Source organism: Carcharhinus amblyrhynchos, chromosome 27 (genome assembly GCF_965287045.1).
Source record: "Carcharhinus amblyrhynchos chromosome 27, sCarAmb.v2.hapA, whole genome shotgun sequence".
NCBI lineage: Eukaryota > Metazoa > Chordata > Chondrichthyes > Carcharhiniformes > Carcharhinidae > Carcharhinus > Carcharhinus amblyrhynchos.
This window is the reverse complement of record NC_137350.1, coordinates 39,826,573-39,852,747: the sequence shown is the minus strand read 5'-3', so window position 1 is coordinate 39,852,747 and position 26,175 is coordinate 39,826,573. Positions and strand designations below refer to the sequence as shown.

The following is a 26,175-nucleotide window of genomic DNA, read 5'->3' as shown; positions in this document are numbered from 1 at the left end:
ATGTACAGGAGACCTGACTCCACCTTCAGGCTAGGAGAGGCACATTCAACTTCGGGAAGGTTTCCCCAAACGGTAAACAGGCACAGAGGGGGCAGGGACCCCCAGCTTTCACTGCCAATTACAATTCCAAGTGGGCTTTAGGACCCACAGGAATCCCCCCCTCTGAAGAGGTCCTCATTCCCTGTCATCGCTCTGGTTTTTATTAAATGGAGCTGTTTTCCCGGATTCCCAACAATAACATCCCCAAACCACCGGCCAGTTTCTGCAGCGGCGCTTTTTAAAGAGGGAAGTGGGGGGGGAATTACTGGGGGCTTTTGCTGCTGATCCGGATTTCAGTGAAAACACAATTCGGAACCACTAGGAATGTTTCACAGTTGGAGCTGCTATCCCTGGGCAGCTAAATCCCGGGAAGACCGCTTTACACGTTTACAACATTCCAGAGAGAGAAAAATCTGATCAGGGAGGGGGCTGGGGGCGTCTGGAGGCGAGTGAGACCGAGCTGGGTTTGTTAGTGCGAAGCCTTTTCTCACAGTCCACATCAGCGCCAGTTTACTAACTTGTGGCCCTGTCTATCTCTCACGTTGTAACTTTCCCAGGTCAGTTTTAGGGATTCTGTTACATTTTCAGCCCAGTTTTGGGGATTCTGTAACATTTTCCGGTCAGTTTTAGGGATTCTGTAACTTTTTTGGGTCAGTTTTAGGGATTCTGTAACATTTTCCGGTCAGTTTTAGGGATTCTGTAACTTTTTTGGGTCAGTTTTGGGGATTCTGTAACATTTTCCGGTCAGTTTTAGGGATTCTGTAACTTTTTTGGGTCAGTTTTAGGGATTCTGTAACATTTTCCGGTCAGTTTTAGGGATTCTGTAACTTTTTTGGGTCAGTTTTGGGGATTCTGTAACTTTTTTGGGTCAGTTTTAGGGATTCTGTAACTTTTTTGGGTCAGTTTTGGGGATTCTGTAACTTTTTTGGGTCAGTTTTAGGGATTCTGTAACATTTTCCGGTCAGTTTTGGGGATTCTGTAACTTTTTTGGGTCAGTTTTGGGGATTCTGTAACATTTTCCGGTCAGTTTTGGGGATTCTGTAACTTTTTTGGGTCAGTTTTGGGGATTCTGTAACTTTTTTGGGTCAGTTTTGGGGATTCTGTAACATTTTCCGGTCAGTTTTAGGGGATTCTGTAATTTTCACAGCTCACTTTCAGTAATGTTATGCCTTTTCTAGCTCAGTCTCAGGATGAGTACTCGGATGCTGCCCGCTGTGTGTCTCCTGTTCGCACTGGTTCTCTGTGAGCCGGGACCCCTCACTGATGTCCTCGTTGACAGATACTTCATCCCCCCTGCCTGTTCCCGGGCGGTACAGAGCGGAGATTTTATCCGTTACCATTACAATGGCACCTTCGCGGATGGGAAGAAATTCGACTCCAGGTAAAAATACAAACCGGGATTAAAAACGGATTCTTTCAACTGAGATTCTCCGGGAAGTCTGACTGACTTTATCAAACTCCGCAGAGCAGTCTCCAGGGTAGCGGTTAATGCTAACTGTAACTGATCGGTTTATAACATTGTTTAGTTGAGATATTTTAATTACTCATTTAACTCCAGAGATTTTATATTTAAAAAGAAAAAATATTTTCTGAAAACATTTTGGAACGATTGTATATGAGCAGAGTTTCTGCAGTTTTGTGAATAGTTTTTAAGAGTAAGTTTGTGATTAGGCGCTGGGGGAATTTTGTTCTTTATTCTATCTCTGGAAGTAGCCAGTCTTATTGGAGAGTGTTGATATAATCCTGCCATCCCTTCACTGTCAAATCTAAATACTGTCCCCATTAACTCTCCCTTCTCCCTCACAAAGAGAAGGAAACACTTTGCAGCACTTCCTGTCAATTGCCACATCATCCACCCCCCAAAACTGCAGGGAGACAGGTCATCCCAAACATTTCCTGGCCCCTCCATTGCTTCCTCCTGCTTTGCAGGCTGAAGTGATGTCCTTGTTGCGATTCGGATGGTGAAATGGAGCCAGGGTTTTATTTCAGGGGACAGACATTACAGATCTACACCTTTTTAAATCCAATTTCCATGGATTTCACTCTGCTCCTGTATTTAGGAGCACCTGTGAGTTACTCCATCACTGAATAAAATTCCGTCCCTCATTAATGGGCTTTTACCCAATGAGAAGCTGATAATGTAAAGTCCTGAATCTGGGAGGGGGTCGGGGGAGGAGGAGGGGGGGGGGGGTCGGGGGAGGAGGAGGGGGGGGAGGGGGAGGAGAGGGGGGGGGAGGGGGAGGAGGAGGGGGGGGAGGGGGAGGAGGAGGGGGGGGAGGGGGAGGAGGAGGGGGGCGGGGGGTCAGGGGGTCAGGGCAGTGATTTCAACATAATTGAATGAAGCTAGGTCACTTCTGCAGAGTGGGGAACTCATGCCCGCTTTGGCAGCGAGACACTATGTTTGGGCAGCACATCCCATAAAAAAGCATTGAACCCAGAAAGCATTATTTGTTTGATGAGTGTGAGGTTGGAGGGCATAGGGAAGGAGGAATGAGGGATAGAGGAGCATAGGGGAGGAGGAGTGAGGCATTGGAGGGGCATGGGGGGAATGGGGTTCCTGTGTAATCTGAAATTTAATGTTGAATCTTTGTCTCTCACTCTCTCAGCTATGACCACAGTAACACTTTCAATGTCCAAGTGGGAAAGGGTCGCCTGATCCCAGGAATGGATAAAGCACTTTTGGGGATGTGTGTGAATGAAAGGCGTCGCATTGTCATTCCCCCTCACCTCGGCTACGGCAGCCAAGGAGTCGGTAAGAACGTTCCTTCCTTTCCCTACACCCCCAGATGGCAGAGTGAGTAGATGTACCAGCTGGTCAGTTACTGAATCACAGAATATTCACAGCACAAAGAAGGCTACTCGGCCTATTGTATCTGTGCTAGCTCACTGAATGAGTAATTCACCCAGTGCCCCTTCCTGGCCTTTTCCCTACAGCCCTACACATTCTTCATTTTTGGATTACATTCCAAATTGAAAACTTTGATTAAACCTGTCTCCACCGCACTGTCAGACAGTGCATTCTAGATCCTAACCACTCGCCGTGTGAATCTGCCTCCACCGCACTGTCAGACAGTGCATTCCAGATCCTAACCACTCGCCGTGTGAATCTGCCTCCACCGCACTCTCAGACAGTGTATTCCAGATCCTAATGACTCACTGTGTGAATCTGTCTCCACCACACTCTGACAGTGTATTCCAGATCCTAACCATTCGCCGTGTGAATCTGCCTCCACCACACTTTCAGACAGTGTATTCCAGATCCTAATGACTCACTGTGTGAATCTGTCTCCACCACACTCTCAGACAGTGTATTCCAGATCCTAACCACTCGCCGTGTGAATCTGTCTCTACCACACTCTCAGACAGTGCATTCCAGATCCTAACCACTCGCAGAACATGTTCTCCTCTTGTCTCCTTTGCTTCTTTTGCCAATTATTAAATCTGTACCTTCTCGTTCTCATTTTTTTCCAGCAATTGGACCAGTTCCTCCTATCCACTCTGTCCAGCCTGCTTATGATTGTAAACATTTATCAAATCTCCTCTCAATGTCTCTTCTTCAAGGAGAACAAACCTAACTTCTCTGATTTATCTACAGACCTGAAGTTCCTCATTACTGGAACCATTCTCTGAATCTTTTTGTACCCTTATCTGTCGTCACATCCTTCCTAAAGAATGGCACCTAGAACTGGATTGAATGCTCCAGCTAAGCCTAAACCAACGTACGATACAAATCTGCTTTTGTACTCTACGCCTCTGTTAATAAACTAATGCTGCATGCTTTCATCGAGAAATGTTGAAATTGTGCTCTGTACACCAAGGTCTGGTCTAATCCATAAAAGAAAGAGCAGGGGTCCTAACAGTGACCCCTGGCTATAAATCTTCCCCCAGTCCAAAAAACATCCATTAGTCACTGCTGTCAGATTCCTGTTACTACCAATTTGCTGCTTTTTATTCTGTGCACTCTGAGCCTGTTGTGCAGGATTTCATCAAATACTTTTTGCAAGTCCGTGTACACCACACCAACAACATTGCCCTCTTATTGTATCCAAAAAACTTCAAATTAGTTCAACACAATTTTCTCTGAATAAATCAGTGCTGGTTTTCCTTAACCTGCATTTGTCCATGTGATTTATATGCCTGTAGAAGACTTTGGGATTTCCATTGATGATAGCTACCAATCTCTTTCCATACTTCCTCTTTGCTTCTCTTATTTGTCTTTTCAATTTCTCCAGAAACTGTCCATATTCAGCCTGCTTCTCAGTTTTAAATGCACTTTTTCCTAATTGTACTGAGTCTGGGATTGGTCTTCATTCTGTGCTCAGTTTGTTAATCTCAGTCCAGTAGGTAGAAAAGACCAGTTTTAACTCCATCCTGGGCTGGACTGGAAAGTTCAAACCCAGGTTCCTGATGCAGCAGGTTCACTGTCTCGGGATTTATATCAGAAAGTCGGCTGTTATTGTTGGGAGAACAGGATCAGATTTCTGTGTTTGAGAGGCCTCTGTAACTCCCTATCTTTGGTACCAGAGGATGGGTAATATTTAAGGGAAATTAAACGATATGAATTATCTATATCTGTACTTGGCTTTTCTACTTTTGTCTTCCCTCCTCTCTGCTTCACAGATAATGTCATCCCTCCTGATACCACTCTCTACTTTGACGTCATTCTTCACGATGTCTGGAACCATAACGACAAGGTGCAAATGAAGACTGTCTACAAACCCACGACTTGTAACCGTACAGTGCAGAACAGTGATTACATCCGCTATCACTACAATGGCACTCTGCTGAATGGGACACTCTTTGATTCCAGGTGAAGGAGAATTGTTGGCTGGGATAGGATCAGTGTTCTTGCATGTTGCATTCTCCCCTCAGTAGCTGTTACTCTAACCTAGTGCTTGATGCAAGGAGTGTGGAAGGTGTGAGGGAGGAGGTGAAAAAATGTGCAAACAGAAAAGAGAGAGGGAGTAGGTTCTCTTCCAGTGGTCACCCTCTGGATGGCACCCAGTTACCTTTCCAGTCGATAGTTCTGGTCAACATGTCAACCTTGAATAATTCGATCATGTATCTCATTGCTAATTGTGGGATCTTGCTGTGTGCAAATTGGCTACAGCTTTCCCTAAATTCTCAAAGTACTTCATTGCTTGTGGGGTGCTGTGGGTCTTCCTGAGGTAACATAAAGGTGCTACGTGAATGCAAGTTCTTAATGTTGACTCTTAGGGAGGGAAAAGGGAGAAAGTTGAAGTCAATTTGCGGAAAATCTTTGGGCAATCCCTCCAAATCCTGCAGGAAACCAGGCTAGCTCTAGGTGACTGTAATTATCTGTTACATTGCACAATAATGAAATGTACTCCCATTCCTCCCTCCCTCACAAATCTCTGAAAACCCTTCAACGAGAATACAGCAATGGAAAAATGTTTTTCAGTCCAGTCTATTCCTGCACACCCCGCCTTGAGGCCAGATCCAAAGATTATAGACTTTGCTTCTCACACCGTTCATTATCCAGGCACCAAAATAAACAACCTTCCTCCCCTCCTGAAATGTTACTGTTGTTCTGGGTTAACCATGTCACTCATTCACCAACTTCCAGCTTTACTCGTCTAATCCTGTCCTTGTCCAGGAGTTTGTGGTAATTTGAATGTTCCTCTGGCATTGAGTTTGTTTGTTCCTTTTAGGATTCTCTTTGTCCCGGGGATGGGTGGGGGGGTGGAGAGAGAGGGGAGGACGTGTGCAGAGGTTCCTGATCTCCTCCTCCCCGTGACAGTCTTTCTCTTCCGGGTGCCTCTGGACGTCCGCTGAGCTGTGGAATGGGACCAAGTTTGGTTGAGTGCTGCTTGTTGGGGCAGGATTATTATTTTAAGTTCTGTACATTCAATGAAAGGGCCCATTAAATAAAAATATTTAATAGAACTATTTGTACATTCATTCTGTGTTTTTCTTTCTTTTCCGGTGTTCATATCCCTGAGTCTCCCTTTGGCAGGAGCTCACAATTGGAGAATTATATCAGGAGCCCAGAGTGTGGGGAACCTGAGGCACGGGCTTGAGTTCAGTCAGTGTTGAACAGAAGCATAGAAACTTGCAGCACAGAAGGAGGTCCATTGTGCCTGTTGTGCTGAATCCCAAAATCCTTATTTTTTGTCGATATTTGGGAAGAGTGAAACGTTCCCAAGAGAGATCGTCAGGCGTTCCGTCACGTGGTGTAACACGGCATTCGAATTGGCTAGTTTCTGTCTGACATTCAGGTTATGTTTTGAAAATGACGCCTTTAAAATATTCCAGCTAAATCCAGGAATACGGGAAACCCTCAACGTGATGGCAGCAATCAAAAAGTTAATGTTTAATTGGCATTTTCAAGAGAAGTATTTTTATTCTTTTGTAACAACCACAGGGAGGATTGAGGTGAATGGTACTGATGTGTTTTAATGGGAAGTTGGATAAGCATGAGGGAGAAAGGAATGGATGGAAATGTAGATGGAGCGAGATGAAGAGAAGAGCTGTGTGGAGATGTAGACACTCGGGCTGAATGGCCCGTTTCTGTGCTGTGGATTAGTTGCCAGGGTGAAACCAGACCCCAGTATTGGTGTCGCTTTTACATGTTTCACCCACTCCTGAGTTCCCTTTTGTTTTTCCCTTCACCTCCTCCTTCAGTGCGTGCACCCTACCCCCCCCACCCCCCCCACTCCAGGGCAGTGACAAGTGATTCCTCCACCCCTTCTCTTTCTCATTCTTTAGTCTCTTTTTCTCCCTCTTCTGCAGTCACAATCGAATGAAGACATACAACACCTATGTGGGAATCGGCTGGTTAATTAAAGGGATGGACGAGGGTCTCTTGGGAATGTGTGTCGGAGAAAGGAGAATCATCACCATCCCTCCTTTCCTGGCCTACGGAGAGGCTGGATATGGTAAGCAAAATCTCAGAGATCGATCAAATGCTCTAGGAGTTGCTTTCATCACTGGAGCCCCTGGACAAGAATGTTGGGTTTACCCACCCACCCTCCCTTCCTCACCCCCCACATCCTCCTCCGTATGAGGGGAGACAATGGCCTGGTGGTATTATCACTACACAATTCAGAAACTCAGCTAATGTTCTGGGGACTCGGGTTCGAATCCCTCCATGGCAGATGGTGGAATTAAAATATCTGGAATTAAGAATCTCCTGATGTCCATGAAACCATTGTCGATTGTCAGAAAAAATCAGCTGGTAAAGGACATCATAATGCCCTTTAGGGAAGGAAATCTGCTGTCCTTACCCGGTCTGGCCTACATGTGACTCCAGAGCCACAGCAATGTGGTCGATTCTCAACTGCCCTCGGGCAACTAGGGATGGGCAATGAACGCTGACCCAGCCAGCGATGCCCATGTCCCATAAGCAAAACATCCCTTGCCCAAGCCTGCACTCCCTCGATGCTCAGTCAGCTGAAATGTGTGATCGGGAAGGGAACGAGTTTGATTTCAGCTCGGTGCTTGTCCCAGCGGCTAGGACTTTCACACTGGTTTTATCGTAGCTGAGCTGGAACTTTGGGAATCGTCCACAGCTCCTGTTCCTGATCTGTGATTCTTGTTGGATCGTGTGTACATTATCCAGGATAGGAACATGCTCAACTGTGATGCCTCAGTGGTCAAATAGCCTGCTGGTAATAATCCATCCTCTAAGTTCATTGGACAAAGAATGACTGGGGTGACAATAGTTTAGTGAGTCACCGTCCTCCAACCCAGGAGTGAGACATGCCGATAACCTCTTGCCCAGAAGTGTTAGGTGAGTGTACGGGGGAGAATAGATATCGGCTGTAATTTTACTGGCCCACGTGCCACGGGAATCGGAGCCGGCGAAGGGTGGTCCGCGGGAACATCCATTCACCTCGGGTGAGATTTTCCAGGTTTGAGACCAGTGAGGCCATAAAATCCCACCCGATGGATCTGATAGTTGAGAGCAAGGAAGGATTTGGGAACCGGGGAGGCCATTCAGCCCCTTAACTGTTGCTCCATTTGTTTTGATCATTGTTAACTGCACTTAACTCTCTCTTGATTTCATTTAACCCGTCTGTCAGTTTTGGCCTGTGATTGAGATGGGGTGGGGTAATGGAGAGAAGGTCACACAGCTTCTTCACCCCCTGGAAGTTCACCGTGTGTCAGTAATGTCTGTGACTGTGACGCTTCTCCTTACAGGTTTTTAACTCAGTGAATCCTGATTCTGTGGGTGAGAGAGTGCTGACTGTGTCAGGCATTTTCCCCGTCAATTCCTTGCTCTCATGTGCTTTCCCTCCCCCACTTGCAGACACAAAGCCACATAGTAAGCATACCTGCCGCTTGCTTCCATCTCCTGTTAAAACAGATCCTGCTTCTAAAGCTAAAGTCTGTGGAATCTGGAATATTTGCGGGAGACGCCCAGTTGTGCAAGTCCAGAACAGTTTCTAACTTTCAAATACAAATGTAGGTGCAGTTAGCTGGGCCTGAAATAATCCCCAGCTCAAAGGGATTTATTTTTAAAAAATGCAGCTTTGCCTCCAAGGTTTCCAACAAGCTGCTAATTGGAGTCGATCGCACACTTCCCCAAAAAACATGAATGAACAGAGAAGAAAATTGTTTCTAAATTGATGAGAACTCAGTAAAAGCAAAACTTCGCAGTGCAGGACAGCACTGGGGTCAAGGGTCAGGGGCCACAGTGCAGGACAGCACTGGGGTCAAGGGTCAAGGGTCAGGGGCCACAGTGCAGGACAGCACTGGGGTCAAGGGTCAGGGGCCACAGTGCAGGACAGCACTGAGGTCAAGGGTCAGAGACTGCAGTGCAGGATAGCACTGAGGTTGAGAGTCAGAGGTCACAATGCAGGACAGCACTGGGGTCGAGGGTCAGGGTCACAGTGTAGGACAGCACTGAGGTTGCAAAAAGAAGGATGATGCAAACAGTGGTCACCTGACATAGAATCATTGACTCCCTACAGTGCAGAAGGAGGCCATTCGGCCCATTGAGTCTACACAGTCAACAATTCCACCCAGGCCCTATCCCCATAACCCCACATATTTATCCTGCTAACCCCCCCGGCACTAAGGAGCAATTTAGCACGGCCAATCCACCTAACCCGCACATTTTTGGACTGTGGGAGGAAACCAGAGCACCCGGAGGAAACCCACGCAGACACGAGGAGAACGTGCAGACTCCACACAGGCTGTGATCTGAGGCCGGAATAGAACCTGGGTCACATTCAAAGCAGCAGTGCTAAGTATTGTGCCACTGTGCTGCCCACACAAAGCTTTTGTGATTAAGAGCTCTTCAGTTTGAGGCTGTGGGAAAAAGACTGAATTGGTGTAAAAGATGGGAAAATGAGACTTGATTTTTAGTGAGGATGTGGGGAGTGTCATGGACTTATGGAATGCGGGTTTTGGGTGAACACGAGAAGGTTTAGAAGAGCCCTAAACTCTGCTCTCATTCTGGCCCAGGAGGGGTCAATCCTGAGATTGGACGTTTTATTGATCCCATTCTCTGAATTAGGAGCAGGATTGTTGGGTTTCTGTCTGCCTCCTGGCAGGGGTTGAATAGGGGCAGGGCTCCAAAAGCTAGTGGTGTTTGCTACCAAATAAACCTGTTGGACTTGATGTTGTGGGACTTCTTACAGGGGTTGAATACACCAGAGTATGTAATGGTATTTTGTATATTCTTGAGCGTTTAGCTGTCTGAATCTATTTCACTGGTCCACCAGGTAGTGACATCCCCCCTCAGGCCAGCTTGGTGTTTGATACACTGCTGCTGGATCTACACAACCAGAATGACACCATCTCCATAGAGAAGCAGATGGTCCCAGAGCCCTGCATTCGACAGATTCAGTCTGGAGACTTTGTTCGCTATCACTACAATGGCACCCTATTGGATGGAACCTTCTTTGACTCAAGGTGAGCTCTTCAACAACACAGACATCCTTGACCGTTACCTTTTCTCACTGCGTGTTAGAACTGTGAATGATGCAGCCCAGAGTTCCCACTTCTCCGCATTTTGAGAACATTCATAAGAGCAACTTCCCAACTAACTCCAGCTGGCCATTACTAAGGAAGGACCATTAACCACTTAGGGGAATTTCACAGCCTTATTTGTGACTAATTAATTTTATTTAGAAACATAGAAAAACTACAGCCCAATACAGGCCCTTCGGCCCACAAAGTTGTGCCGAACATGTCCCTACCTTAGAGATTACTAGGCTTACCTATAACCCTCTATTTTACTAAGTTCCATGTACTTATCTAAAAGTCTCTTAAAAGACCCTATCGAATCTGCCTCCGCCACCGTTGCCAGCAGCCCATTTCACGCACCCACCCTCTGAGTGAAAAACTTACCCCTGACATCTCCTCTGTACCTACTCCCCAGCACCTTAAACCTGTGTCCTCTTGTGGCAGCCATTTAAGTCCTGGGAAAAAGCCTCTGAGAATCCACTCGATCAATACCTCTCAACATCTTCTGCGCCTCTATCAGGTCACCCCTCATCCTTCATCTCTCCAGGGAGAAAAGGCCGAGCTCCCTCAACCTATCCTCACAAGGCATGCTCCCTAATCCAGACAACATCCTTGTAAATCTCCTCTGCATCCTTTCTATGGCTTCCACATCCTTCCTGTAACGAGGCGAGCAGAACTGAGCACAGTACTCCAAGTGGAGTCTGACCAGGGTCCTATAAAGCTGCAACATTATCTCTCAACTCCTAAACTCAATCCCTCGATTGATGAAGGCCAGTACACCATACGCCTTTTTAACCACATCCTCTACCTGCACAGCTGCTTTGAGCGTCCTGTGAACTCGGACCGCAAGATCCTTCTGATCTTCCAGACTGCCAAGATCCTACCATTAATATTATATTCTGCCATCCTGTTTGACCTGCCAAAATGAACCACTTCACACTTATCCGGGTTGAACTCCATCTGCCACTTCTCTGCCCAGTCTTGCATCCTATCAATGTGTCAGTGTCACTGTGTCAGTTAATGTCACTGTAGCTGAAGCTTGCCTCTGAGTCAGAGGGTCGTGAGATAAAATTTCATCCCAAGACTTAAGCATATTTTAAGGGATGTCTTGACAGGTACATGAATAAGATGGTCACAGAAGGATACAGTCCCCGGAAGGGTGGAGGGTTTTAGTTCAGTCAGACAGTGTGGTCAGTGCGGGTTTGAAGGGCCTGTTCCTGAGCTGTAATTTCCTATATAATTCACACAGATATTCCCAGTGTAGAGCTGAGGGAATGCTGCACTGTCGGAGATGTCTTCCCAATTTGATGTTAAAACAAAAGCCTGACTCCCTTTTCGGGTGGATATTAAAGATCCCATGGCGCTACTTGGAAGAATAATGAGGAAGTTCTCACCAACACCTAAGAACATAAGAAATAGGAGCAGGAGTAGGCCATCTAGCCCTTCGGGCCTGCCCCGCCATTCAATAAGATCATGGCTGATCTGTTGTGGCTCAGTTCCACTTTCCCGCCCTCTCCCCATAACCCTTAATCCCCTCTCTTATCAAAAACCCATCAACCCGCGTCTTAAAAATATTTAGCGAGGCAGCCTCCACCACTTCAACGGGCAGAGAATTCCAGAGATTCACCACCCTTTGAGTGAAGAAATTCTTCCTCAACTCCGTTCTAAACCGCCCCCCTTTTATCTTGAGGCTGTGCCCCGTAGTCCTACTGTCCTTTCTGAGCGGGAAGAGTCTCTCCACCTCTATCCTATCCATCCCATTCATCATCTTATACGTCTCAATGAGATCTCCCCTCATTCTTCTAAACTCTAACGAGTACAAGCCTAGTTTATTCAGCCTCTCCTCATAGCTCAACCCCCTCAACTCCGGCATCAGCCTAGTAAACCTCCTCTGCACTCCCTCCAAGGCCAAAATATCCTTGCGTAAGTACGGCGCCCAAAACTGCATACAGTACTCCAGCTGCGGCCTCACCAATGCCCTATACAGCCGCAGCAAGACCTCCCTACTTTTATATTCAATCCCCCTCGCTATGAAGGCCAGCATCCCATTCGCCTTCCTGACCACCTGCTGCACCTGCAAGCTGGGTTTTTGTGACTCATGCACAAGGACCCCGAGGTCCCTCTGCACTGTCGCCTGCTGCAGTTTTTCACCACGTAAGTAATAATCCTTCCTACCATTATTCCTACCAAAATGGACCACCTCGCACTTGCCAACATTAAATTCCATTTGCCATTTCCTGGCCCATTCGCCCAGCCTATCTAGATCCTTCTGTAGACTCTCCACACCCTCCGCACAATTTGCCGTTCCACCAATCTTGGTGTCATCAGCAAATTTCGACACCCTACACTCGGTTCCCTCCTCCAGATCATCTATATAAATGGTAAAAAGCTGAGGCCCCAGCACCGACCCCTGGGGCACTCCACTAGTCACCATCCGCCAATCCGAATAACACCCATTAACCCCCACTCTCTGCCTCCTATTTGACAACCAATCCTCTATCCACGCTAACACCCTACCCCCAACTCCATGTCCCCTGACCTTCTGCAATAACCTCTTGTGAGGCACCTTGTCAAACGCCTTCTGAAAATCAAGAAAGACCTTCTCCGGGGTAACTAGGGATTGGGCAGTGAATGCTGGTCTCACCAGCATTGCCCTTTCCTGAAAAAGGAATCATTTAGCAGTGTTTTTTAGAATGTGGTGACCAGCAAGCAAGGGGGAATTAACTAATCTCTCAAATCCAGATCTCCCTCCAATCAGTCTCCGTCTATAGAGTGTGTACATTTTTCTCCCAGTGATTTAATAGAATGAAGAAAGTAAAGATGGTCTGAGGAATCTTGCTGCTTTTCTGCAGCCTGTAAGGAGCGAGTTGGTCTGACAGCTACTGTCCTTAAAATATTCAGCAAACCCTGCAGTATCTCGCTTCACAGTAAAGCTTACAGTTACAGAGACCTCACTCATTTAGAATCAATAATCGCAGGGTACGGTTGTAGGGATATTTTTGGTAAAGATGGAGAATTTAACTGGTGATTATTCACCAACATTATGCTGCCCTGAATGTAGCTTTTCAGCAACAACAATTTGCATTTATATAGCATCTTTAAAAACAGATTGAAGCTTCACAGCAGCATAATCATCCAGGAATTCAGCACCAAGCCTGTCGAAGATCTTTGTTTTGAGAAGCATGATGAAGGAGAGAGAGAGGTGGAGAGGTTTAGGAAGGGAATTCCAGAGCCATAAGACGTTGGAGCAAAATTAGGCCACTCGGCCCATCGAGTCTGCTCCTCCATTCAATCATGGCTGATGTTTTTCTTGTTCCTATTCTCCTGCCTTTTCCCCATAATCCCCGATCCCCTTATTAATCAGGAACCTATCTGTCTCTGTCTTAAAGACACTCAATGACCCGGCCTCCTCTGTGGCAAAGAGTTCCACAGATTCACCACTCTCTGGCTGAAGAAATTTCTCCTCATCTCTGTTTTAAAGGATTGTCCCTTTAGCCTGAGGTTGTGCCCTCTGGTTCTAGTTTTTCCTACTAGTGGAAACATCCTCTCCACGTCCACTCAATCCAGGCTTCGCATATCCTGTAAGTTTCAGTAAGATCCCCCCTCATCCTTCTAAACTCCAACGAGTACAGATCCAGAATCCTCAACCGTTCCTCATACGACAAGCTCTTCATTCTACAAATCGTTCTTGTGAACCTCCTCTGGACCCTTTCCAAGACCAGCACATCCTTCCTTAGATATGGGGCTCAAAACTGCTCACAATACTCCAGAGCCATATACAACCTCAGAAGTACATCCCTGATCTTGTATTCTAGCCCTCTTGACATGAATGCTAACATTGCATTTGGCTTCCTAACTGCTGACTGAACCTGCATGTTAACCTTAAGAGAATCTTGACTCCCAAGTGCCTTTGTGTTTCTAATTTCCGAAGCATTTTCCCATTTAGAAAATAGTCTCTGCCTCCACTCCTCCTTCCAAAGTGCAAAACCTCACACTTTTCCACATTGTATTGCATCTGTCACTTTGCTCACTCTCCTAACCTGTCCATTCCTTCTGCAGTCCCCCTGCTTCCTCAATACTCCCTGTCCCTCTATATATCTTTGTATCATCTGCAAACTTAGTAACAGTGCCTTCAGTTCCTTCCTCCAAATCGTTAATATATACTGTGGGAAGTTGTGGTCCCAGCACTGACCCCTGAGGCACACCACTGGTCACCGGCTGCCATCCCTCTAGTGTCTTCCACCGTGAAGACTGAAGCAAAGTAAGTATTCAGTTCCTCTGCCATTGCTTTGTTTCCTATTAATTCTCCAGCCTCATTTTCCAGTGATCCAATGGCTATTTTTGCCTTTTACCTTTTATATATTGAAAAAACTCTTCCTATCTCCTTTTCTATTACTAGCCAGCTTACACTCATATTTCATCTTCTCCCATCTTATTGTTTTTTCACTTGTCCTCTGCTCATTTTTAAAGGCTTCCCAATCCTCTGGCTTCCCACTAATCCTTGCCACTTTGTCTGCTTTTTCTTTTGCGTTTATGCTCTCCTTCCCTCATCAGCCATGGGCGCCTCATCCTCCCTTTAGTATGTTTCTTCTGGGATGAATTTCTGTTGTGCCTCTGGAATAATTCCCAAAAACTCCTGCCATTGCTGTTCCACTGTCTTCCCTGCCAGGCTCCCTTTCCAATTAGCTCTGGCCAGCTCCTCCCTCATGTCTTTGTAGTTATTTTTATTTAATTGTAACACCGTTACATCTGACTCCAGCTTCTCCTCCTCAAACTGCAGGGTAAATTCGATCATACTGTGGTCACTGCTCCTTGAGAGTTCCATCACCTTGTTCCCTAATCAAATCTGCCTCATTACAGATCACCAAATCCAGAATTGCCTGTTCCCTAGTCGACTCTGTCTCAAACTGCTCCAAAAAAACCTCTTAGATGTTCCACAAATTCCTTTTCTTGGGATCCACAACCTACCTGATTTTCCCAGTCCATTTGCATATTGAGATCCCCCATGATTATTGTAATATTGCCTTTTCTATCTCCTGATTTATTTTCTGCTCCACATCCTGACTGCTACTCGGGCGCCTGTACAGAACTCCCATCAGGGTCCCCCGGCACCCGATTTCCAGCTCTGTCCACTCGGTGCTGGAACTCGGGGTGGAGCTGCCTAATGTATGCAGCAGGTAATTTAAATATAGGAACGGAGAGAGAAACATGTCCCGTAATGAATTTACTGCATTCTGTTTCTCATCTCAAAATCAACTGGCCAACACAACAGGAGAACAGGTGTGAATTGGATCACTGGGTTTAATATTGAATGTCTGACTCTGGGATGGGAAACGGATCCAATGTAACCTGAGACCTTGAACTGGGACCCTTCTTAAAACGTTGATTTTAACCCTTTAAGTAACAGGTTCTCCTGCACGTATTTCCAACAAAGTCTTGAAATTTTAAAATTCAGAATTTGAGAAATAAAACACAGCAGGTAATGTAAGCACCTGTGTGGTTGTAAATACATTTACGGTTCTAATGAAATGAATTGTGATTTTTTTTTTGTGTGGTTGGTATGTGAATACACACACACACAGCAGGGTCAAAGGGTTAATAGCAGAAACTTCGGTTCATGCAGGTTTCTGGAAGATTCCAGCCCTGATGGAACGTTGACCTTTCATCTTTGCATTCCCAGGAGCTTTTGGGCGGTATGTCACTGAGCTGAGAGTTCACGGGCCTTGACGGCAGTGAGCTGGGAACCCACGCCTGGCATGTAACACCCCTCGGGAGCAGGTAGTGTGGTTTGGGTTGGTTTATTGCAATTGAAGCAGGGTTGTGGCGGCGGAGGGCAGTGAGGAGATTTTATTTTGTGCGTGTGTGTCTGTACTAACTTTCTAAAGTGGGAGTTTTTATGCCCCTCTGCTCTGTGATTGTGGTCTAATTGGACAGCAGGCAGTGCCAACTTCCTAAGGCATCTTGGCAAAGCCAATGGCACCATGAAGATAGTCAATTACTGTCACTTTGGTCAACTCCCTGCTATTGGCTCTCACTGGAATACAGGTCTGCTGGTCAGCCCTCAGAAGTCATGATGTGGAGATGCTGGCGATGGACTGGGGTAAACACAGTGAGAAGTCTCACAACACCAGGTTAAAGTCCAACAGGTTTATTTGATAGTAATCCCACAAGCCTTCGGAAACGGTGTTCCCTCGTCAGGTGCGTGGAAGGTTCTGATCAGAGAAGGGTATATAAAGTCACGCACAGTTTACAGAATACTGATTAGAATGCAAGTCTTTACAGCTAACCTGCTATTCAAGTCTTAAAGATGCAGATAATGTGAGTGGAGAGAGCATTAGGCATAGGTTAAAGAGATGTGTATTGTCTCCAGACAGTACAGTAAGTGAGATGTTGCAAGTTCAGGCAAGTCATGGGAGTTACATGGGGGAGTATTCTGTAAACCGTGTGTGCCTTTGCTTGTGGGTTTACTATCAAATAAACTGGTTGGACTTTAACCTGGTGTTGTGAGACTTCTTACTGTGTCAGCCCTGGGAACTCAGTATCATCTCTTCCTGTGAAATGCCAAGACATTTGCAAAGCTTCTGAACATAAGCGGACTTCCCAGTCTGATCCTGTCCTTGCTTAAGGGTCTGGTGTGTAAAGCCCATAGTTGATCTTTTACCACCATTGTGTTTTTTTTATTGTTGCAGTTGAAACATGGTCTCGGGGTCACGATTGTAACCCCCTCTCCCCCCCCCACCCCTTGTCAGTAGCAGAGTGGTGCTGCATCAGGTGAACTTCTCCGGATGCTGTTAGTGTCGCCTTCCTCCTCCTCATTCCACAACTTCACATCTGTAACTGAACCAGAAATTGATGTGATTTCACCGTCTGGTAGTAATCGAACTGGCAGGTGCCTCTGTACGGTGTCGTCATACTTGGCAAGATATTCAATGTGTTTCTAAATTGTGTTTTTAACCTAGTTACTCACGGAATAGAACATATGACACTTACGTTGGCATGGGTTATGTGATTGCTGGGATAGACCAAGGTTTACTGGGAGCGTGTATGGGAGAGAGACGGCGTGTCATTATCCCACCGCACATGGCCTATGGGGAGGATGGTGTTGGTAAGAATTTTATATTTTCAGTATCGTTGTGCTGAGATTTGGGTGGAGGGATTGTAAACAATAAAACACACCATTGAAGTATTTTGATTCTATCCATTACGGTTCAGGAAGCCAGCTCACTCACACATTCTCGAGGGCAATTAGGGTGAAGAAATAGAAACCCTATAGTACAGAAAAGAGGACATTCGGCCCATCGAGTCTGCACCAACCACAATCCCACCCAGGCCCTACGTCTGCATATTATCCCTACATATTTACCCACTAATCCCTGTAACCTACACATCTCAGGACACTAAGGTCAATTTTTTAGCATGGCCAATCAACCTAACCCACACATCTTCGGACTGTGGGAGGAAACTGGAGCACCTGATGGAAACCCACGCAGACACGAGGAGAATGTGCAAACTCCACACACAGTGACCCAAGCCGGGAATTGAACCCAGGTCCCTGAAGTTGTAAAGGAGCAGTGCTAACCACCGTGCTACTGTGCCACCCATTACCCAGGGTTGGGTAATAAATGCCAGCCTAGTCAATGACACCCACCTCCTGTAAATTATCATTTTTTAAATTGATGTATAAGCACTAATTAAAATCAAATCCTCTGATCCTGGTTTTCAAATCCCTTAAGGGCTGTGCTCCCTGCCACTAACTCTGGAATTCTCTTTTTAAACCTCTCTGCCTCACTTTCCTCCTTTTTAAAATGTTCATTAAAATCTTCCTCTTTGACCAAGATTTGATTTTTGCCCTGAGATCTGTGGCTCAGTGTTTCAGGGTGGAGCCTCACTCAGCAGCAATCTGGAAGGTCTGGCTGTCTATCTTGGGCGGGTGTAAGAACTCACACAAGTATTTTGAAGATCCAGAGAGAGCTCTTCCGGGCTAATGTTTGTCTCTCGGTGCCACCATCGCACATCCTTCAACCACTTAATTTATTGTTTTTGGGAGTTTGCTGTGCACACATTGACCTCAAGATGTAGGAGCAAAAAAGGCCATTCAGCCCATCAAGTCTGCTCCACCGTTCAATGAGATCATGACTGGTCTGATCTAATCCTCATCTCCACTTTTCTGCCTTTTCCCCATAACCCTCGATTCCCTTACTGATTAAAAGTCTGGCTGTCTCAGCCTTGGGACAATAATAATCCAGCCTCTACAACCCCCTGTGGTAAAACATTAGCTGCTGCTTTTTTTTATGTTGCATAGAACATAGAACAGTACAGCACAGTACAGGCCCTTCGGTCCTCAATGTTGTGCCGAGCTATGTCCAAACCCAAGATCAAGCTATCCCATCCCCTATCATTCTGGAGTGCTCCATGTGCCTATCCAATAACCACTTGAAAGTTCCTAAAGTGTCCGACTCCACTATCACAGCAGGCAGTGCATTCCACACCCCAACCACTCTCTGGGTGAAGAATCTACGTCGGACATCCCTCCTATATCTCCCACCATGAACCTTATATTTAGGCCCCCTAGTAACAGCTGCATCCACCTGAGAAAATAGTCACTGCACGTCCATCCTATCTATCTCCCTCATCATCTTATAAACCTCTACTGAGTCACCTCTCATCCTCCTCCGCTCTAAAGAGAAAAGCCCCAGCTCCCTCAAGCTTTCCTCATAAGACCTACCCTCCAAACCAGGCAGCATCCTGGTAAATCTCCTCTGCACTCTCTCCAATGCTTCCACATCCTTCTTATAGTGAAGTGATCAGAACAATATTCCAAATGTGGTCTCACCAAGGTCCTGTATAGTTGCAGCAATAACCCCACAGCTCTTAAACTCCAACCCCCTGTTAATAAACACTGATACACTATAAGCCTTCTTCACGGCTCTATCCATTTGAGTGGCAACCTTCAGAGATCTGTGGATATGAACCCCAAGATCTCTGTTCCTCCACATTCCTCAGAACCCTGCCGTTGACCCTGTAAACCGTGTTCAAGTTTGTCCCACCAAAATGAATCAATCCCCTTTCCTACATCCTGAGATTCTCCCTTTCCCAATGGGTGTGTCTGTGTATCCTGCTGAATAAAGCTGATTGTTTTACAAAATTCTTCAGTCGTGTGGATTGACTCTGGATTTTGATTTGCAGCTGATAAGATTCCAGCCTCTGCTGTTCTCATTTTTGATATTCACATCATCGATTTCCACAATCCCAAGGATAAAGTGGAAATCCAAACCTACTTCAAGCCAGACTCCTGTAACCAGACCTCCCAGATAAACGACTATGTGACATACCACTACACAGCTTCTCTCCTGGATGGCACCCAGCTTTACACCTCGTAAGGTTTTTATTGAAGTAGCTCTCACTGTAAGATTACTTGAGTTGGGGCTGAAGGAGACAACACAGTTAATGTATAAGAGAACAATACAGAGTACAGTTGATGTAAATCCCTGCAAAATGCTATGACGTCATTAGACGTTAGATCCTCACTCGAGCATCCTTGCCCACAAAGATCGCGAACCAAGGAAATGGGTTCAATGCCCAGGCCAGCACGAGGCGTACAATCTCCAATGCAGTGATGATGGAGAGCTGCACTGTCAGGGGTGCTGGCTTTCATATAGAATGTTTAATTAATGTCTGTCCTGCACAGGGGGATTTGAGATTCTACGGCCTATCAGCTATTTTTGTTTTGGGAAACTTAAGGGAGAAAAAAACATTCAAATGAACAAATAACAACACTGAATCATGGACTCATTACCAATCACTCCATTGTGGGAGTGTGTTGGATACCAGAATTGAGGCTTATTGTTAACTGGGTTTGGGAGAATAACTTTCAGACAGAATTCTCACTGCTGGCTCATATAAGATGCAATCTACAGGAAGGCGGGTGTGTTTCAGGGGCAGATAGGATTAGGGTTTGTTTGTGATGGGGTCAAACCACTTACTGAACCTCACCTGAGCTCATATTCACCCCAGGGGTTAGAGGCCATTGGACTTCATTGCCTTGTACCCATGTGGTATACCCTAGTGAACATCAGGGTTAACAAAAGAAAATAGTTTGGCTCTGAAGTGATTGAGTGTTCCTGGGTGAGGCCATCATTGTACTATGGGTTGGAAATGATTGGGGTTGGGTGTCTTAGCTCCTGATATCAGCAAAGGAATTGCTGGAAGTTTTAACTGCAACAAATTTCTTGTTATTCCTCTAGCTATGATTTTGAGACTCCTCCCACTTTACTCCTGGGCTCCTCAAAAATGATTGAAGGATTGAATCAAGGCTTGCTTGGAATGTGCATCGGAGAGAAACGGATTGTGACAATCCCTCCACATCTTGGTCACGGAGAGAAGGGAGGTGAGGAAAGCTGAAGATTTGATTGTGGGACTTGGTTACACACCTAACCCTGACCTGTTACCACGTTAAATCCAGTTGGGGCAGTGATGTGCATTTACACAGCTGTATATTGAATAGAACTCCCCTTTCCGAAGACAGATTTCCCTTTCAATGCTGAACCAGCTCCTAATAATTCATGTCCTTTTGAGAAAAGATGCCCCCTGTTCTTATCAGGTCTGAGCCCATACCTGACTTCATATCCATACATAGAAAGACAGAAGATAGGAGCAGGAGGAGGCCATTGGACCTATCGAGCCTTCTCCACCATTCATTATGATCATGGCTGATCATTCAACTCAGTAGCCTAATCCTGCTTTTTCCCCATAACCTTTGATCCCATTCCCCCCCAAGTGCTATGTCCAGCTGCATTCAATGTTTTGGCATCAACTACTTCCTGTGGTAATGAATTCCACAGACTCATCACGCTTTGGGTGGAGAAATATCTCCACATCTCCGTCCTAAATGATCTACCCTGAATCCCTACCCTGAATACTTGACCCCTGGTTCTGGACTCCCCCACCATTGGGAACATCCTCCCTGCACCCCCCTGTCTTGTCCTGTTAGAATCTTGTAAATCTCTATATCACAATCCCCCGCACCCCCCAGCCCAACCCTCATTCATCTGAACAAAAGCAATTCTAACCGAGTCAATCTTTCCTCATACATCAGTCCTGCCATCCCCAGAATCGGCCTGGTAAATCTTCGCTGCTCTCCCTCAAGAGGAAAAAAGACGTCCTTCCTCAGAAAAGGAGACCAAAACTGCACACAATACTCCCAGTGTGGCCTCACCAAGGCCCTGTATAGTTGCAAGAACACATCCCTGCTCCCGTACTCAACCTTTCGCAATGAAGGCCATTGAGGTTGGTCTTAACTGCCAGTAAGGCACATGGTTGGGCTGAACCTTCAGCCAGAAGTTGAAGATGATAGCACTTTCTATGGGCAACTAGGGCTGGGCAGTAAATGGCAGCAGTGTCCACATCCCCTGAATGAATTCTGTCCTTGACGTTCTTGCTCACCCTACATTGCTGTGCCTGAAAAATATCCGATTCTTATCATGATTTTAGTTGAAGTTTGCTGATGCTGCATTGAGCCTTGATTGACAGAGTCATGGGGTGATCCCAGCTCACTCCAGTCCATTAAATCACTATTCCACATGACTATACACAGCTGGACCATGTTGAGAATTCCTTTTTCCCATCCCTCCTGCTGATTGTAAGGAACAGGAGGTTATTCAGTTTCTTTTTTGCATTCAGTTCGACCCCTTCTGAAACCAAAAGAGAAAATGCTGGAAAATCTCAGCAGGTTTGGCAGCTTTTGTAAGGAGAGAAAAAAGCTGACATTTCGAGTCCAGATGACCTTTCGTCAAAGCCAGACCAGCTGAGATTTTCCACCCTTTTCTCTTTTGGTTTCAGATTCCAGCATCTGTAGTACTTTGCTTTTAGACCTTTGCTGATCTGTGTCTGAACTTCATTTACTCATCTTGATTCCATAACCCTTAATATCCTTTTCCCAACAGAAATCTGTAAAACCCCCTGAACGTCACTCCATGTTCCTTGGAACATGTGATGCTAAGCCAGTTCAGAGTTGTATAAGATCCTTCACTGTACGTGTCCTTAGATTGTGACATTTGTCTTCCTGCTGAAATATCAACCACAGGGCAGATTATGGAATTGATTTTGTTTTTGTTTTTCTCTCCTGTCCTACTACCCAAAGCTGGAAATGTGCCAGGCAGTGCAGTACTACAGTTCAATGTTGAACTGCTCAACATGAAGCCAGGGGTTCCAGAGGGTTACCTGTTCATCTGGAATGACAAAGCACCAGCCAAACTTCACGAAGAGCTTGACTTGAACCAGGATGGAGAGATCTTACTTGAAGAGGTAATGAGCAGTGGGTGCCGCACTCTGGGAAGGGGTTGAAGGCATTAGAGAGAGTGCATCCATCCACAGTGTTTCGCTTTTATTCAAAAAAGCATAGGCAGGTTGAAATGGACGGAGGACAGAGGCAGGTTAGAAATTTAATGCAGAGAAACGTGAAATGGTTCATTTCGGCACGAGGAAAGGGGAGAGACGATACAAAATAAACAATTCTAAAAGGTTTGGAGGAGCAGAGGGATCAGGATGTAAAGCATAGATCAGTGAAGGTGGCCAGACAGGTTAAGTAAAGCAAACAGCGCTCAAGGCTTTATTAATAGGGAACAGAGTACAAACATGAGGAGGTTATATTAAACCTGTATAAGACATTGCTTTGTCTTCGATACAAAAGCAAAATACTGCAAATTCTGGAAACTGGAATAAAACCAAATGCTGATAATGCTCAGCAAATCAGGGTGGCACAGTGGTTAGCATTGAGGGACCTGGGTTTGATTCCAGCCTCAGGTGACTGTGTGGAGTTTGCATGTTCTCCTCGTGTCTGTGTGGGTTTCCACCGGGCGCTCCAGTTTCCTCCCACATTCCAAAGATGTGCAGGTTATGGGGATTAGCCGTGCTAAGTAGGGTTGTGGGGATAGTGTGGGAGAGGGTGCTTGGTTAAGACACTGTCAGAGACTAGGTGCAGACCCAATGGGCCGAGTGGCCTCCTCCTGCACTGTAGGGATTCTGTGAAATCGAGCAGCATCTGTGGCGAGAAACAGAGTTAACATTTCAGGTCAATGACCTTTTGTCAGGCCTAGTTTGGCCTTGACTGAAATGTTTCCAGTTCTGAGCACCATGTTCTTGGAAAGATGAGAAAGTGTTAGAGAGAGAGCAGAAAATATTTCCAGGGAACTTCAGTTACATAGATAGGACAAGTTAGAATTGTTTTCCTTGGATGAGAGCAGGTTGAGAGGAGACCATAAGACATAAGTAGGCCATTCAGACCATCGAGTCTGCTGTGCCATTCCATGAGATCGTGACTGGTCTGATAATTCTCTTCTCCATTTCCCACTTTATTCCCATAACCCTCGTACCCTTCCTGATTAAAAATCTGTCTATCTCAGCCTTGAACATACTTAATGATGTGGAGATGCTGGCGTTGGACTAGGGTAAGCACAATAACAACTCTGTCAACACCAGGTTAAAGTCCAACAGGTTTATTTGGTAGCACAAGCTTTTGGAGCACTGACCCTTCATCGGATAAGTGGGAGTTCTGTTCACAAACAGGGCATAAAGAGACGCAAACTCAATTTACAAAATAATGGTTGGAATGTGAGTCTTTACAAGTAATCAAGTCTTAAAGGTACAGACAATGTGAGTGGACAGAGGGTTAAGCACAGGTTAAAGAGATGTGTATTGTCTCCAGACAGGACAGTTAGTGAGATTTTGCAATACACATCTCTTTAACCTCTTGAACAGAACTCCCACTCACTTGATGAAGGGGCAGCACTCCGAAAGCTTGTGGCCTGTGCTACCAAATAAACCTGTTGGACTTTAACCTAGTGTTGTGAGACTTCTTATCATATTTAATGACCCAGCCTCTCCGGTTCTCTCTGGTAAAGAATTCCAGTTATTAAATGGGTAACCCCTTTCTCTGGTCCTAGACTCTCCCACAAGGAGAAATAACCTCTCAGCATCTATCCTGTAAAAGCCCCCTGAGAATCCTCTTCTGATCTGATCAATATGTTCAAAATCATGAGGGGTCTAGACAGTGGATGGATGGGGAGAAACTGTTCCACATTGCTGGAAAAGTCCAGAATCAGAGGACACAAATTTAAAGTAATTGGTAAAAGAAGCAAGGGCAAAATGAGGAAAAACATCTTCATACTGTGTGGTGCAGTGAGTCATGTTCCTACCTTTCAACCCCAGGTTCAAGTCCCACTTTGACAGCCATTAAAAGTACATTCATAACGTGACTGAACAGGTTATCAGCCTCCGAGTTTCACACTCAGTCAGAAGGCAATGGAAAACCACTGCAGCACTTTGCCGAGCGTAACCATGGACCAATCCAATGGAAGTCCATGGTTGCCAGCACACTCTTAGGGCCTGGTACCTGAGTAAGTAGGAGGGGTGGTTAGAATAAGGAATGCACTACCCGAGACTCTGGAGGCAGGATTGATTGAGATATTCTGAGGGAACTGGATAATCTGAAAAGGAAGAACGCACAGGGTTATGAGAAGGCTGGGGGATGGCACTGAGTGAGTTGCTTCTTCAGAGAGCCAGTACAGACTCAATGGACAGAATTTTACCGGCTGAATTCTGTACGATCCTGTCCGAGGCCAATGGAGAATGCCGTACTCCGAGCCTTGCCTGCCCCTGGAATTGGGGCGGGTGTGTCGGTGAAAATTCCAGCTAATAGGCCAAATGGTTACAGCACAAAAGGTCATTCTATGATCCTACATTCATTGTGTAGGAAGGCCCTGTTCTGGGATATTCTTGGGTTTTAACTCTCCCTTGTGTTCTTTGTTTGAACAGTTTTCTAGTTACATTATGACACAGGTCGAACATGGCAAGGGTCGTCTCTCACCCACTGATGATCCAGATAAGCTGATAAAGGACATGTTTGGGAATCAAGACCGGAATCAGGATGGAAAAATCACTCCAGATGAGCTCAAACTGAAAACCGATGAGGACCATGAGCGCTTAGTGAAGGATGAGCTCTGAATGTTTTACAAAAAAAACTTTCCAAAGCTTCCCAAAGCAGGCACCCTATAAACACAGCATTGGAAGAAAACACTTTCTACTCTTTGTTCTGTTAAATAATTTGTTTTAATGATCTCAGTTGAATTTTCCTTGTTCTTTTCTCCTTTCAAAGTTGTTCCTTCTACACGCTGGGATTGGGGACAGATGATCCTAGGACTTTCCTGCTACGTCTGTTAGGACTGTGGACATTACTCAACCTAAATATTCTGGATGAGACTGGGAATAAGTTCAAGTGGTGGAAAGTTCTTACTAAGCAGACTTGGCAGTCCAGTGTAAACCTCACACATTCCTGATTGGAGATGTCCAAGCATCTTCACCGGGAATGTTCAGTGTGATCTGAAACAAGGAGACTTGCAAATTTCTCCTTCCATTCCACTTGGTCTTTCCCTTTCCCCAGATATTGAGGTCAGCTCTGACCAATAAAAGTCATCTCAGCAGCAGTCAAGGAATGAGCCACACTGATTGTGGGTGGGGGAGGGAGGGGGGGGGAGTGGTGCCTCTAATGCTTTGGGAGAAATGCCCTCTCTGCCCAGGATGCAGAATCCTGCTTCAAAGCCCATGTCCTGGCTGAGTTCAATCGCTGTGTTTATTGGATGGGGACAGCTACTCAAGGCCATGTCTTGCTTTATACCCATCCTTAAGTTCAGGATATTTCATGTATACTTTTCCATTTTTGTTTGCATTGAGTGGATTTTGTGCAGAGTATCTCGGGTGCAGTCGTGTCCCACCGCTCTTCTAGTTTGGAGCGAGAGCTTTGAGAGTTTGATGTTTGGTGCTGTATGTTTAGGATGCAAGTACAGAGAATTTCCCACGGCATTTGAGAAAGAGTTAATAAATTTTGTTTCTTACATAAAACTCTAATTTTCTCTTTATTTTGTCTCATTCAGATTGATTATATTCTCAAGAAAACAACAGCTGTGGCTGGTGTTTATTACCCATCACTATTTGTCCTGAGGAGTGGCAAATGACAGGTAGTGAGGTTTAGATTTGACCAATTCAGACAGCAATTAGAAATCAATCACTTTGGGGTTACGCTTCCTTCTCTAAAGGGATATAAATAGCTGCCTTTACAATCCTGACTGATTCACAGGAAGAGCCTGTGTTTTATGGAATACTAGCTGAGTAACCATCTGTATTCTTCCTGGTATCCCTGAATGGCTG

At 45.6% G+C, this 26,175-nt stretch overlaps 1 protein-coding gene across 1 annotated transcript; it reads left to right on the top strand.

Moving 5' to 3' along the window:
• Window positions 1-366: 366 nt before the first annotated feature.
• On the top strand, window positions 367-25,869 carry LOC145359276 (peptidyl-prolyl cis-trans isomerase FKBP10-like). Its single transcript, XM_080213819.1, has 11 exons — window positions 367-596; window positions 1,218-1,420; window positions 2,646-2,791; window positions 4,660-4,849; window positions 6,793-6,938; window positions 9,732-9,921; window positions 16,935-17,080; window positions 19,162-19,351; window positions 20,220-20,362; window positions 22,115-22,278; window positions 24,787-25,869. The coding sequence occupies exons 2-11, from the start codon at window positions 1,230-1,232 to the stop codon at window positions 24,973-24,975; spliced, it is 1,695 nt and encodes a 564-aa protein (XP_080069945.1). The 5' UTR covers window positions 367-596; window positions 1,218-1,229; the 3' UTR covers window positions 24,976-25,869.
• Window positions 25,870-26,175: the final 306 nt, after the last annotated feature.

What these genes read in the sequence shown, in the direction of transcription:
- LOC145359276 (XM_080213819.1), top strand. Translation starts at nt 1,230, where the DNA reads ATGAGTACTCGGATGCTGCCCGCTGTGTGTCTCCTGTTCGCACTGGTT. An exon ending in CTATGGGGAGGATGGTGTTG is followed by an intron (nt 17,081 to 19,161) that starts GTAAGAATTTTA and finishes TTTGATTTGCAG; the next exon opens with CTGATAAGATTCCAGCCTCT. An exon ending in GAGAGATCTTACTTGAAGAG is followed by an intron (nt 22,279 to 24,786) that starts GTAATGAGCAGT and finishes TTGTTTGAACAG; the next exon opens with TTTTCTAGTTACATTATGAC.